Genomic DNA, 15,109 nt, shown 5'->3' with positions numbered 1-15,109 from the left:
TGGGAATGTCACTCGGGATGGCCCTGGCGAGGATCAAACCCATCGGAGCACCTGGATCGTACCCAACCCCCCCCTTGTCCCCGCACAGCAAAAATGTTTGAGCCGGCGCCAGGCTCAGCCTAAACCCCCCAAAACCTCTTTCCATGGAAGCGTTAATTGGGAACAATGCCGGATCCAAGGGCAGGATCCAAGCGGGATCCAAAATAGCCGGGGCCAGTCTTGTCCTTTTTTAGCCGTGCCCCATTGTGAGCGCGGCACGTGACAGGGCTGGGAGGGACAGGGGGCACTTCCAGAGGCGATAAAACCCACGGAGCCGGGATTGTTCCGGCAGCAGCTCCCCTTCCCTGCCTTTCCGTCCCTCTCCTTCTCTCCTTCCTAAATCAGCCATGGCTCCCAAGAAGCCCGAGCCTAAGAAGGCCGAGCCTAAGAAGGAAGAACCCAAACCGGCGCCTAAACCGGCGGAACCGGAGCCCAAGAAAGAAGTGGAGTTTAACCCGGCTTCGGTCAAAGTAGGTGGATGGATCCTGCGGCGGGCTTGGAGCTGCGGGAGGAGCTGGGAACCGGGAATTGATATCCTCAAAAATTAGCTGGGAGTTGGGTTTGTGCGGAAAAGTGAACGTGCCATGAGGGATGAACACTGCAACGAGTTGTCCTTTGGGAATTGTCCTCTAGGAAAGGGGCATTGTCCTTTGGGAATTGTCCTCTGGGAATTGTCCTCTAGGAAAGAGGCATTGTCCTTTGGGAATTGTCCTTTGGGAATTGTCCTCTGGGAAAGGGGCATTGCCTTGGGGAAAACAGGAGGAGCTTTGTAGGATCTCACAGGTTTCTTTTTAGCGGGAATTTAGAGCAGGGAATTACAGAACTGGGGAATTACAGAAACCTGGAATGGTTTGGGTTGGAAAAGACCTTAAATCCCATCCAACCCCCCCCTGCCCTGGCAGGGACCCCTCCCACTGTCCCAGGCTGCTCCAGCCCCAATGTCCAGCCTGGCCTTGGGCACTGCCAGGGATCCAGGGGCAGCCCCAGCTGCTCTGGCAATTCCAGCCCAGCCCCTCCCCACCCTCCCAGCCAGCAATTCCCAATTCCCAATCTCCCATCCAGCCCTGCCCTCTGGCACTGGGAAGCCATTCCCTGGCTCCTGTCCCTCCAGGCCTTGTCCCCAGTCCCTCTGCAGCTCTCCTGGAGCCCCTTTAGGCCCTGCAAGGGGCTCGGAGCTCTCCCTGTGTCCTTCCCTTCTCCAGGGGAACATTCCCAACTGATAGACATCTCTGGATCCTCAAAAAGCAGTTTTCCCCTCAGAAAAACATGGGAATTATGTGAGAAAGGGAAGAAGTTGCTTTGTCTCCTCGTTGCTGAAATCCTTCTCCTCTTCCACACGGGAGCAAGTCCTGCAGCTCAGGATTTGGGACAAAGGAAGCGCTGGAAGGGCGTTTTCCTGCCTTGAATCCCCAAATCCCTGTAAATCTTTAAGTATCGGTGAAAAAAGCAATGATTGGTAACACAGCAAGAAATCAAATCCCGAGGAATTCAGTTCTGGGGAAGTTTTGAAGGGAACGACTCCAGAGCTGGTGCCGAGCTCCCAGAACAATTCCATGACCTTGGGAAAGAGGTTTGTGGTGAGATCCAACAGCTCTGTGCTCAACATTCCAGCTCTGGAAAAGGACAGGGACAAAGGGAATAACTTCCCTTGGAGGCACAGGAAACTCCAGCCAGGACACCGTGACTTTGTGGGAATGCTCCACTGGGATTCTGGGATATTGTGGCATCAAGGGCAGCAGGGAGGAGTTGTCCTTAAAAAAACCCCAAATCCCAGATCACTCCAAAAAATGTTGCTTTTTAAATGGAAGCAATTCCAGGCTCCACAAATTTATTTTTATCTCGGAAAAAAAATGAATTCCTGCCGGTTTTTTAATTACCCTGCACAATTATTCAGGAAAATTCTTATTTTTCATGGAATTTCTTCTTTTTCCCTCCGGCACAGTTTGGAATTCCGAGGGTCATACATATTATAAATATTATGTAAATGATAGAGTCCTTATCCCATTTTTAAGGTGCTAAAAATTTGTCTGGAATTCCCAGATAATGAATAAATCCCAGTCCAGCGCTGCTGTGAGAATATCCCTTCATGTCTGCGGGGAATATCCCATTCCCAAAATACTGGAGCAGGGAAATTGGGGAACACAGGGTTGGAGTCTGGGGCATTTTTTCCCAAGCTCATAGAAAGAGGAGGGGCTATTTCCTAGAGAAGTTTTCCTGGGAATTCTTTAATTTGATCAGGAGTGCCCTTGTCTGTGCAAATTCCATCAATCTGGCTCTGCTGGAGCCCAGAATTCCTTCCCAGTGTTTGGAAAAATGCTTTAATGCGTTTTGGAATTCTCCAAAGATCCCAATTTCTGCACTGCGGGATGAAATCCATTTTTATTTCCACGAAGGAGAGACTCTATGGAGAAAAAAAAACGTGGAAAACCAACCTTGTATCCAAACAAAATGTTCCAAATCCATCTTTTCATGGGAATGCCTCCAGTTATTTCTATTTATTCTATTTTATTGCTTGTGTTTGGAAATTTGACACCTTTTTTTCAACCACTAAAAAGCCTCAGAATGAAAATATTCCTGTGGCAGGGAAAGGTGCCCCTTGTTGGAATTTTCCTGCCTCTTCCAGTCCTGAGAAGGATCCCAGGCTCTTATGTGGCACCTGGAATTATTTCAGATTTTCCCTTTTTTTTCCCCTCCCCTTTGGATGCTCCCAGTCTGGTTTTTGCCTCTGTTGGGATGCCAGTCCCGGGGGCTCCATCGTGTGGGATCCATCCCTTAACTGAAGCTTTTATCCCAAATTTTTGGTGCTTCTCACAGGGACGTTCCCATCCGATTTGATCCAACAGTCCGAAATTTTCAAACTTCCCCAGATTTCCCAAAATTCCAAGAGCGGGTGCGATTGGATGTTGCTTGCAACTCATCCAGAAGGGGTTCTCAGGGATTTATTTCCACTTTTTCCACAAGAATTGGCCTCATTCCTTGGAAAGTGCTTTTGTTAAGGAAGTGTTTTTCTAGGATGATCCCTGAACCTTTTTATTCTGAGGAACAAATCGTCCTGAGAAGATTTTGTAGCAAAAAATGGCCTTTTCCATACATTTAATTCCTTCCCACCTGGAAGCTCTTTAATAGGGAGGTGCATTTTCCCAGGAATATATTTTGCTTCCATGAAAAATAATCTGAAAAACGGGATACATTTATGGTTTCTAAGGACACAGAAAGTGGGAATGGCTCCCAGAGCTTTAACCATGGGAAAACGGATCCCTGGGTTTAAATCATCAGTAATGAAAAGGGAGGAAATCTCTGGAAGTTCATCCCTTGGGATGGTGCCAAACTCCTCTATCCGGGTGGACTGAGTCACCCTTAGGAGATGCTGAGCTGGGATAAAGGGAGATGAGCCAGGAATTCGGGAATTTGGGTGCCAACATTGCAGTGGCTAAAGTTGGATGAGGTGACATTGCTCCAGGGATTAAAAAATCCGGGAATCCGTGAGGAGCTGGAAGAGCCACAGTTTTCCATAGGGAGTCATCCGTGATCACATTTCCCACACTTTCCTGGGGAAAAAGCAGCCAGGAGTCATTTTTGGGGAGCGCTGGGATCTCGAGGCCGTGTGGAATCTGCTGGCCCTGGAAATCCCTGCAGGGATACTGGAAAGGAAAAGCTTCGTCCCTTTTCCTGCATGGAAAGGCGGAAAAGCATCCGGGGTGGGAGCAGTCAGGGAAGCCAGGAATGGTGCAGCACCAGGAACGGGGAATCCTGCTGGGTTTGCCGGATGTGCCAGGGGCAGATGTGCTGCACGTGGGGCTGGGAGAAGGGAAGGAAGGTTTTCTTGGGATAAATGGATTATTTTTGGGATATTTCTTGGGAGAGATGGATGGAATTGTGGCTGCCTCATCCCTGGAAGTGTCCAAGTCCAGCTTGGATGGGGCTTGGAGCGACCTGGTGTTGCTTCCAGAAGCTCTCCCAGTTCTCCAAAGTGCCGGTGTCCTTCTGCTGCTGAAGCTCTGGAATTTCCCTTTGCGCTCCACAAAGTTCTGGCAACACATTCCCCATCCAAAAGAGGGAATTATCCATGTACAGGCTCTTGGAAAACCGCAGGGAAAAGTCCACTGCTCCTGCAATCCCAGGAGGTTTTATGGGAAAATGGGATGGGATGGGATGGGATGGGATGGGATGGGATGGGATGGGATGGGATGGGATGGGAACCTCCTTGAAGGGCTCTGGTTCAGCCTGAGGGTGCTCGGAATTCCATGTGCTTGGAAAAACCTCCTGCAAAGGGCAAAGTGAACCTGCAGGTATAAAATGTAGGAATGGTTTGGGTTGGAAAGGACCTTAAGGATCATCCCATTCCCACCCCCTGGATGGGCAGGGACACCTCCCACTGTCCCAGGCTGCTCCCAGCCCCAATGTCCAGCCTGGCCTTGGGCACTGCCAGGGATCCAGGGGCAGCCCCAGCTGCTCTGGCAATTCCAGCCCAGCCCCTCCCCACCCTCCCAGCCAGCAATTCCCAATTCCCAATCTCCCATCCATCCCTGCCCTCTGGAATTTTAAGAGCAGACAGAAAATAAGGATCATTTGGGGGGGTTTTATGCAGCAGCAACCTCGGCCCGACCTTGACAAAGATTTGCTTCATTTTCCTGATCCTGAAATATTTCTCTCTGGAATTCAGGCTGGAATTAAGGGTTGATTTCTGGTATTACTCCCCTTTCCTTCGGAGGGCTGGAGCTGTTGGAGACAGGATCGATGTTCATCCCAGGCCACTGGAAGAGTTTATATCCGTCATAATTACTCTGGAAAGCGATGGGGGAGGGGGTGATGGGAATGTTGTGTATTCATAGGATTTAAAAGGTTTTAGTGGAAGAAAAATCCCCACGTGAGGGTGAAATCCAAACGTAACCTCAACCCCACCATCCTCATCCTGATGGTTTTCCTGGCCGCTTTCCAGCTCCTGCATTTCTGCCTCCGGAATCCGTGTCCCAAGGGAACAATAAAAAAGCCCAAAACAACAACAACAGAAAAACCCGACCAGACAATCTCCCCCCCAAAAAAACCCAAACCCAACAAAATAAATCAATAAAAAACCCAAAAATCCAACCTCCTCTTCCTCCCAAACTATCCCCACCACGGCCAACTGAAAATCCTGCTGTTCATCCCCGGATTCCTCAGAGTCCTGGGAAAAACCGGGAATGTTGTTCCTCTCCTGGAAGGGCTCCATTGTCTCAATCCTTTTCCCCGGCTCAGCTCTTGACTGCTGGGTGACAACGGATTTATTAATAGGGCTGATGTCAGGCTTAGCCATGCCTGGCTTAGTGTGGAATGATGGGGTTTATTGGGATTGATAAAAATTCCAGGGGATTGGAAGCTGTGAATGACGCCAGCAAGGCCAAGGGGGGGAGTTCATCCCTCGCGGAGCCTCCGGGACAAAACGAGGCAAAGAATCCAGCGGCATCAGGATCCAGCTGATGCCATCAGGTGATGATTCCCTAAAGCCAGGACTGCTGGAGGTGAGGAAAGCTGGAATAACCCTCACGGAAAGGTTTGGTTTGGATGTCTGATATCCTCACGGAATGTGTAGCGTTGTCCACACGTCAGGGCAGGACAAAAACGGGAATTGCTCTGTCTGGATATGGATTTTGAACCAAACCCCCCCCACTGCTGGGAGCCTTGGGGAGAGGGATGCTTGGATGGGAATGTCCTGGCTTTAAAACCTCTGTTCCCAATGGAAAAACTGCCAGGGAAAAAGGGATTCTTCGGAAGTGCCGGATAAAATCCCAAGGGAAGCAATCCTAGTGTCCTTCCAAGGAAAAGGGGAACGTAGAGCCACAGACTCAATTAGGGTGGAAAAGTCCTCGAAGATCTTCAAATCCAACAACAAATCCAGCACTGCCAAGGCCATCATTGGATGGTCCCCAGGTGCCACATCCACATGGATCTTAAATCCCGCCAGGAATGGGGCCTCCACCTCTGCCCTGGGCAGCTGGGCCGGGCCTGGAGAGCCTTTTCTGGGAAGATTTTTTCCCAGTATCCAACCTGAGCCTCCCCTGTGACCAAGTGGCCAAGAGCAGGTTGGATGGGGCTTGGAGAAACCTGGGACAGTGGGAGGGGAATGTTCCATGGACCTCCGAGCCCCCCTGGATCGTAAAACTGAGACTAAACCAATTTCTTCTTATCTGATTCAGTTCTCTTATCTTGTTTTTGTCTCTCCCAGGTGGAGTTCAGCCCTGACCAGATCGAAGGTGAGGAAGATTTTTCTCTTCTGGGCTTAGTAAATCCATCCCTGGGAGATTCTGGGATGAGCAGGGCTGGGACATTGGAACAACTTTGGGAAGGCTGAGCTTTAATTCCTGGCTTTTCCTTCGCTCCTCCTCCAAATCCTTCCCTCCTAAAGAAAAGCAGGGAATTCATGTCGCATTTCCAGGAGTTACACCCCCAAAACAGCCCAAATAAAGGGTTTTCTGTAGGAAAAAAACACAAATACCAATCTTTTCAAAGGAAAATCCCCCAGCTCTGCTTCAGAGAACTTTTTCCTGCCTTCCATCAGAATTTGATGTGTTCCAGCTCTCCCAAATCCAGCAAATAATGCCAGGCATGGAATTTCTTTATCCTTTCAAAGCCAAACATCAGCATTAATTTCCAAACCCTTTGTCCCAGCCCAAGAAACTGATCCCAAACCCTCCGGCCTGAAGTCCTGGGAACACTGGGACTGCAGCTGTCCCCTTTTTCCTCAAAAATCAGCCTGGTTTTTATGGGATAATTGATGGATGGAATCAAACATCTGGCAGGATTTGGCTTCGGCCTTTAAACCCTTGGGAGAGCCTCTAAAAGCTGGGATTAAGGGAAGGGGTTAATTAGAACAGGGAAAAATCAATCCATCAGAGAGATGTTTAATTGTCACCTCCCTTGGGCTCTCCCTGCTGAGCCGAGGAGGATCCAGGGGTCTCAGGAAGATTGGATGCTTCCCAATTTGTCAGCTGATCCCAACACAGCAAGGAATTCCACCCTCTGGGTTGGATATTCCTGGTCTATGGCCAGGGGCTGGGGTTCTGGCAGCTGGTTCTGGATTGAGGTGCTGGAGGAGAAACAGAAGCCGCAGCACCCTGAGGGCTTTTAAAACGCCCCAGATTCCTTCTTTTGGCTAAGGAAAAGATTGTGTGGAGCAAAGGATTCCCTGAAAGGATTCCTGGGTGTGTTGGTCCCCAGAATGTCACTCCAGGAGAAGAACGGACGGTTTGTGGTGCAGCTTTGTGGAACACCCCCATGTCTACGTGTCCTGCTCCTCGGCCACGAGTGAAACCCATCCCTTGTGGCAAAGTCTATTTATAATCCTGGATTTGGGTCTCCTCAGCTCCCAAAATTGCTGGAAAAGGGGGAATAGGAGCTGTTCCAGGTGGGAAGAGAGGCAGTAATTAGGAATCTGAAAATATCCCTTGCTCCTGCCAGAGGGTTCCTGGCCAGAGCGGGGGCAAAGGGCACCGAGGCGGTTTTGGTGCTTGGATGGGAATTGCATGGAGTCAGCAAATGCAAATGAAAAGACTAAAACAGAAGGGAGAAAAAGAACCACCTTTGGAAATCTGAGCTGTCAGGAACTCTGCTGGATGGGGAATGTTCAGGAGACGGTGCTCAGCACTTGGTCCCAGGGAGCAGGAGAGGGGCGATGGATGAGGAGCTCAGGGAGGTGGGAATATTTCCCATTGTTCCTCACCCACCTCGGCTGGGAGAGCCCCAGGAAAGGGGCTGGGAAGGGGTCTCTGCCCCCTTCCACTGCCAGCAAGGAGCCCAGGAAAATCCACGATTGCCCTCTGCTGGAATGAGGGGCCGGAAAGGGATCGGGGCTCTGCCCAGGGACAGTAGGGAAAATCCAGGAGAGAGAGGCAGGGAGAGGAGGAAAGAGGAGAGTGGAAAGAAGAAAACAAGGGAATGTTAATTAGTTCCAAATGAGAAGGTTCAGCGTTGTTTGGAAGCGTTGGATAAAGAAGGAAATAAGGAAAATTGGAGTGGAATGATCAAAATGGGAAGGGAGGGAGAAAGGAGGAGAGGAAAATCCAGCAAAACTCAAAGAAGGAAGGACAGAGGGAAAGAAGCAAAGGAAAAGAAAGGGAAAAAGAGGGAGGTGGAATGAAGAGGAGGAATTGGGGAAGATGAAGAAAACCTGAGGTGCAGAGTGCGTGGCTGAATGGTTGAACGAGTCGGGATTACGGGAAAAGAGGATAATCTCCCAGAGTTTGGAAAAGTGGGAGAGAAATATGGGTGGAAAAGTAACAGCAGGACAAGGGGCAGATCCAGGGATTCGGGGATTTAAAGCCAAAGGGATTTCTGTGATCAGTTGTGGATGGTGCACTGGGAAGTCAAGGGTAACACTGAAGTTAAAGGATTAAGGATAAAGTTCAAGGATAAAGGATAAAATTAAAGGATAAAGGATGAAGTTAAAGGATAAAGGATGAAGTTAAAGGTTAAAGGATGAAGTTAAAGGATAACAGTAAAGGATAACAGATTGTTACTGGCTCTTGTTCCCTGGGATGCTCCTCTGACTCTGCAATTCCAGCAGGGAAAGGAGAGCCCGAGGAACTGGAGTGGCTGGGGGAGTCTGTGCTGGATCCTGCACTGACTCCATTAAAATCACAGGATCATTCCATTTGGAAAAGGTCTTTAAGACCATTGAGCCCAACCCTTACCCCAGGACTGCCAAGTCCAACACCATCCAATGTCCCCATGCACCACATCCCCGTGAAATTAGGGGTGGAAAGGGGAACTTCTCCCGTGGGAATGCTCTTAGCAGGATCCTGCTGCTCCCAGTAGTGAGGGGCTCAATTTAGGGAGATGGGAAACCTCTGGAGGGAACGATCCAGCCTGTTCCCAGTTCCTGAGGGAACAGCAAACCCTGTCCTCCAGATCCTGCCCTGGAGGCACCTCTGGAGTGCTGTGTCCAGCTCTGGATCCTCAGCCCAGCAGGGACAGGGAGCTCCTGGAGCGGGGCCGGCGGAGGCTGCGCAGCTGAGGAAGGGCCTGGAGCAGCTCCGTGCCCAGCACAGGCTGAGGGCCGGGGCTGCTCAGCCCCGAGAGGAGCCCCAGCTGAGAGGGGCCCTCAGCCCTGGGTGTCCCTGGCTGCAGGGAGGGCTCAGGGCAGGGCCCGGGCTCTGCTCCGGGGCCCAGCAGCGGCACCAGAGCCACGGGCAGGGCCTGATCGCAGGGAGTTCCACCTGCACAGGAGGCAGAACTGCTGCCCTGGGCAGGGCCCAGCCCTGAGCAGAGACCAGAGGCTCTGCGGTGTCTCCTCACGGGGATATTCCAGAGCTGTCAGGATGCAATCCCGTGCCCTGAGCTCTGGGATGGCCCTGCTGGAGCAGGGAGGTGGCACCAGGTGCCCACTGTGGTCCCTTCCAGCCTGACCCGTTCTGGGATTCTGGGATGAGGTTTTCCATGCACCTTCACCCTCCCCCACAATAAACTGCTTGTTAGGTGATAATCCCAGTAGTTTTTCCTGGCTCATTTCCAGCTCATAGAGGTGCTCCTGGAGCTCCAGGGGCTGGGTCCGTGCTCTCGAAGTATCCAATGTTTAATCCAAGATCCGGTTTTCCCATGAGCAGAGCTGCTGTTGAATCCTGGGCCTTCCTGAGTGCTCCGGAGGAGCTGGAAAGCTCCCAAGGCCAACCATTTCTCCTGTTTTCCACACTTCCCAATGCTCAGTGAGACGGAAATACCACGGGAGAAGCATTTGACCTCTCTGATTCCATCCCCCAGTGGAACCGGAAAACGCAGGGAAGGAGGGACACAAACATCAGAGATAACAAAGCTCACCCGAATGTTTCCCAAACCACAAAATGAAAGGGTCAGGCAGAGTTAGTGAGGGAAAGGCTGAGGTTTATCTTCATCTGAGTGCACATGGAACGAATTTCTCCTGACTTTTTTCCCCTTCCAGAATTTAAGGAAGCGTTTTCCCTCTTCGACCGGACCCCCAAGTCGGAGATGAAAATCACCTACGCCCAGTGCGGAGACGTCCTGAGAGCTCTGGGGCAGAACCCGACCCAGGCCGAGGTCATGAAATTGCTCGGCAGACCCAAACCTGAAGGTTGGTGGCCTCCTCCGTGTGTTTTGGGAAAGGACACTCCCAGAATTATTCCTGGAGTAGGTGAGGTCTCCGTCTTCTAATTGAGGAGCAACTCAGGATACGGAGCAGCCTCCGAAATCTCCAGCGGAAAAGGAGGAAAAATTGGTCTGGTAGTGAAGAATATCATCCTGGATTGAGGGGAATTAATTAATTTCATGGCCCTGGGCATCAATGTGTTTTAAAAGGACGCATTTTTGCCTTTTAAAATTTCTTTTATGGAGGAATTCACGTGTTTTTCCTAAAAACACAGATATTTCCAACACATCCAGAGAAACAAAGGGATAACCTGGATGTAAGGACACAGATGGGTGGGAAGGCCTGTAACGACTGCAGCGACATCCTGCTGCATTCCGTATTTCCATGCTCTTCCCTCCCTTTTATCCAATATCCCTGACCACATTTCTGCCCTCATTGCGGATATCCCACGGTTAATTCCCAACTCTCCCAGAATCCACCCAAGCTTCCATTTCCATGCTCTTCTCTCCCTTTACCTGGGATTCATCACCACAGCCCTGCTCTCATTGTGGATATTCCATGGTTAATTCCCACCTCTCCCAGAATCCAACAAACCTTCCATTTCCATGCTCTTCTCTCCCTTTTATCCAGCATTTATCCCCACATTTCCGCCCTCAGAGTGGATATCCAACAGTTGATTCCCAGCTCTCCCAGAATCCACCCAAGCTTCCATTTCCATGCTCTTCTCTCCCTTTTATCCAGCATTTATCCCCACATTTCTGCCCTCACACTGGATATTCCATGGTTAATTCCCACCTCTCCCAGAACCCAACAAACCTTCCATTTCCCTGCTCTTCTCTCCCTTTACCTGGGATTCATCACCACAGCCCTTCCCTCGTGGTGGATGTCCCACGGTTATTCCCAACTCTCCCAGAATCCCCCCAAGCTTCCATTCCCCTGTGTTTTCCAGAGATGAACTCCAAGATGATCGACTTTGAGACCTTCCTGCCCATGCTCCAGCACATCTCCAAGACCAAGGACACCGGAACCTACGAGGATTTCGTGGAAGGGCTCCGGGTGTTCGACAAGGAGGGGAACGGGACGGTCATGGGAGCCGAGCTCCGCCACGTCCTGGCCACGCTGGGTGAGGAAAAACCTTCCCTTGGGAATTTCCATCCTTCCCTTTCTCTCTCCCTCCTTCTTTTCCCTTCTTGTTTTATTTCTCCTCTAAATATCTCGTTCCCATCACCATAAAATCATGCCAACATTGCCAATCCCAACTATTCCCTCTGTTTGTCCCTGTTTTTCCTGCACTTCCATGCCTCCCTTCTCCTCTCCCTCCCTCCTTCCTCTCATGTTTGATTTCTCCAGCAAATATTAAATTTCCATCGCCATAAATCATCCCAACATTTCCAATCCCAGCTATTCCCTTGGTTTGTCTCCGTTCTGCTTCACCAAAGCGAAGCCTTACAAGTCAATAGGCACCAACTGTTGAAGTAATAAAATAAAATTTAATTAAATCCAGCATTGATTCATTTCAAAGATCCCAAATTTGACCTTGGAATCTTCCGGAATCTCCAACTCAGAGGGGAACTGAATTTTCGCTGGGAGTTTTTTAGTCAGGACTTGATTAAAACTGACCCAAACCTTCAGGATCTGGCACTTAGACCGAGCTTATCCTTAGGAAAATGAGTTGTGCCCATAATACCTGGAGGGTTTCCGTATTTTTCCTGTCTTTCTGGATTTTGGATCAAATTTGCTCTCAAATTTGGATCCAGATTTGGATCAAGTTTGGAATTTGGATCAAGTTTGCAACTCCAAAAGGAGTTTTCCCCATGGTTGGCACCCCAAATCCCCCCCAGGAGAAAACCTCCCCCTCTTCTCTCTCACTCCCATTTGTGCTCTTTAGGAGCTTCCTAAATTCCAAAATCCAGGATTTTGATGCAGGGATTTTGTTTTCCATGCAGGGGAGAGGCTGACTGAGGAGGAAGTGGATAAATTGATGGCTGGGCAGGAAGATGCCAACGGCTGCATCAACTACGAAGGTGGGTGAGACCCCTGAAGGCTTTCTTGAGATATTCCCAGGAAAGTTTAAATCCATGGAAAATCTGGAGCAACTTTTCCAAATTTTAGCCCAATTCAGAGTCTAGAATTCTTCGGATAAACCCCATCCACAGAGGGTTAATTATGTTTTCCACAGGAAAACTGATCCTTCTTTCCCTCTTTTTCCAGCTTTTGTGAAGCACATCATGGCTAACTGAGCCCAGGTGAGTCTCCTCTGCTTCCTCCTGGACTTCCAAGTCCTCATTCCTTTAGGACTGACTGGAAACTTCCAGGGATAAATATTCTCCACGTGCATTAACAAATCCCTGCTCCCAAACTGCTAAAAAAGCACGGAAATACAATTGAGCTGATGAGAGAGGGGGAAAAAACCAGAAGGAAAAGAGATAAGAAGGAATCAGGAATGATGCGGCACTGGGAGGACGATCAGGGGTTTGCCATAAATCCGGCTGCCACCGTCTCCTGACCATGGATTGGTTTTCCTGGAAAAGGCCGGGCTTTGTCCAACACATCCAAACCACAGCACCACCAAGGCCGTCTCTGTCTCAGCCTCACAGAGGAGCTGGGCTTTGTTTCCAGCATTTCCTGGGCACGGTTTCTCCCTGGTTTACTGGAAAAGGTGCCCGCCGCCCTTACTGGGCATTCCCTGGTTTTTATCCCTACTCAGTGCTTGGGGATGGAGTTGGCCAATCCATCTCTTCTGATATCCCGGGAAAAGCTGCTCTCAGATTTGCTCTGGATGCTTTGGTTTTCCTGTGTTTGTTTTTAGTCTTTTCCCTCGGCTCTGGTTTATTTTTAGGCCTGGCTTTGGTTTGGTTTTGGAGCTGACCTGGTTGTGCTGTGGCGACTTTTGTTTCTGGGTTAAGTAGGAGTCACGTCCAGGTTTTTCAGGAATTCTGTTCCGAGATATAACTTAACAAAATACAAACAAGCTAAAAAAAACCCTGGATTTGGTTTGGGGCTTTTTCCCTTTTTTTCCATTTTTTTCCCTATTAGAATCTATTTTTTTTTCCTTTAAGGAAAAAACTTTCCTTAAACTTGGACTTTTCCAACTGGTTCCCAGTTTTTGATAGCAAAGATCGGGAGCCTCAGTGTAATCCCAATCCACGATCCTTGCTTGTTGTTCCAGTCCTTATCCCAACCCACTGCCACAGGAAATTCCCATTCCAATGGGAAAAGTCACCTCAACCAATGCCAGCCACTGGAGAGGACAAGTGAGCATGGAAAGGTGGGAAGCTGGGAAGCTGGAACAGGATTGGGAAGTGCAGCTCAGAGGGTCTTTGCTTCCGATGGGTTTGGAAAGGGAACTGGGAGCTCGTGATTCCCAGAAAACCAACATTCCTGGGATTTGCCAATGAGCCTCGACGGTGTCATCCAGCGGTGGCACTTCCACCCCTGCTGCGGGGCTGCTGGAATGTTCAGGGAAAGACAAACGGAATGTCCGCCCTGGAAGGAGCAAAGGTCCTTTGCCACAGGATCTGAATTCCGGGGAAATCCGGAGCTGGGCCCAAAAATGCAGGAGCGGCTCCATCCTGGCCATTCCCATGGGATGGAGGGAAGGCAAAGCGGAATCTTAATATCAGGATAAAATTGTGCCTTTCCTTTTCCCTGATTTCCTGAGGGAATTGGGACTATTTTAGATGGAATTTTCTTACCTGGATTGGCTCCAGGTGTTACGGATTGCTTCCCATGTTTTTGTCCATCACGGGATTGTGGGATTGGGATGATTCCCTGTGTTTTGGCAGCTCTCGTTGCTGAGGGCGATTCCTGGTGGAATTGTTTGTTCCTTCTTTTTTCCTCTAATTCTTGATAGTATCTTTATCTTTCAGGACAAGGGAAGCGCCGGGAATGCCGGATGCCAGCCTTGGATTTCGATGTGCTGGAATTTCTCCTCGTTTTTCAGCCCAGATTCCCATTCCAGAGCTCCAAAATGTACCAAAATCCCTATTTTTTGGATATTTTTGTTTGTTTTGCCTTGTTCCTCCGTGGGAAAAGAGTGGATCCTGTGGAGATCCAATGGAAAAAACCTGGAATGTGAGCTATGAATCCCTGGGAATTTCTCTAGGATGCGGGATACAAACAGGAACACGAAACTGAGGGAAAGGGAGGAATTTTTTTCGATTCAATCGATCAAAAAAATGATTGATCCCTTTTTCCATCCCAAACTCCACCTTTTCCCTGTGTTTATGGGATACCAATATAAATCCCAGGCGCGCAAGGAATATCCTTCATCCTTAGGGGAAAACTGTCGAATTCCCAGAAATCAGCAACAAACAAAACCTTGCTGATGCTTTTTTCTCTGCTTTGGAGGATGGAAAATTACGGATTTAAGAGGAAAAATCCCAAATGAATGCAAAATTTGCTGAACTCCATCTTTTCTCCGTGAGGATTCCTTCCCATTCCAATCTTTTCCCTAGGAAAAAAGGAAAAGTCTTCCCCAAAGGAAAATTGGAAGTTCTTCTAATAAACACATCTTGGTCCTGGAGTTTTTGCAGTAAAAAATGGGATTTTCCGTGTCTTTGTTTCCTCATTGTTTCTGGGTCCGTGGGAGGGAAGGGGAAAAGGGAAAGAAATCCTGGGAAAAGCCTCAGCAGAGGCCAAGGAAAGTTGAGAAGCGTGGAAAATCCCACGGATTCAGAGAGCTTTGTTTCTGGGGTACAATAATTGAAAAAGAATGGAAAAAAAATCCTCTGGGGCTATGGAAAAATCCTATGGAAAAAGGAGAGGCCAGGAGCTGGTACGGTTTTGTAGGGAATGCCAAAGAACCTGGATACACAGCAGTCCAGGAGCAGGAGGGATTGTTGAAACATGGAAAATCCGAGTTCAATGGAGGAAAGATCAGTGGAACATCGGAATTCTGGGATAAAAACAGATGGGAACAACTGAGCAGGTCAGGTCATTCCCACAGAGGAGGGACAAGAGAACACAAACGGTCAAATTCCATGGATACACAAA

General features: G+C 49.3%; 1 protein-coding gene across 1 annotated transcript; it reads left to right on the top strand.

Moving 5' to 3' along the window:
• Positions 1 to 315: 315 nt before the first annotated feature.
• On the top strand, positions 316 to 14,670 carry MYL3 (myosin light chain 3). The gene is made up of 7 exons (XM_008643093.2): positions 316 to 509; positions 6,242 to 6,269; positions 9,950 to 10,099; positions 11,064 to 11,237; positions 12,061 to 12,138; positions 12,326 to 12,360; positions 13,984 to 14,670. Exons 1-6 carry the CDS (start codon positions 387 to 389, stop codon positions 12,352 to 12,354), a joined length of 582 nt encoding a protein of 193 aa, XP_008641315.1. The 5' UTR covers positions 316 to 386; the 3' UTR covers positions 12,355 to 12,360; positions 13,984 to 14,670.
• The last annotated feature ends 439 nt before the right edge of the window (positions 14,671 to 15,109 follow it).

This window comes from Corvus brachyrhynchos, unplaced genomic scaffold, assembly GCF_000691975.1.
Source record: "Corvus brachyrhynchos isolate BGI_N302 unplaced genomic scaffold, ASM69197v1 scaffold18, whole genome shotgun sequence".
Taxonomy (NCBI): domain Eukaryota; kingdom Metazoa; phylum Chordata; class Aves; order Passeriformes; family Corvidae; genus Corvus; species Corvus brachyrhynchos.
This window is presented reverse-complemented; position numbering and strand designations above follow the sequence as displayed.

What these genes read in the sequence shown, in the direction of transcription:
- MYL3 (XM_008643093.2), top strand. Translation starts at nt 387, where the DNA reads ATGGCTCCCAAGAAGCCCGAGCCTAAGAAGGCCGAGCCTAAGAAGGAA. An exon ending in CCACGTCCTGGCCACGCTGG is followed by an intron (nt 11,238 to 12,060) that starts GTGAGGAAAAAC and finishes TTTTCCATGCAG; the next exon opens with GGGAGAGGCTGACTGAGGAG. An exon ending in CGGCTGCATCAACTACGAAG is followed by an intron (nt 12,139 to 12,325) that starts GTGGGTGAGACC and finishes CTCTTTTTCCAG; the next exon opens with CTTTTGTGAAGCACATCATG.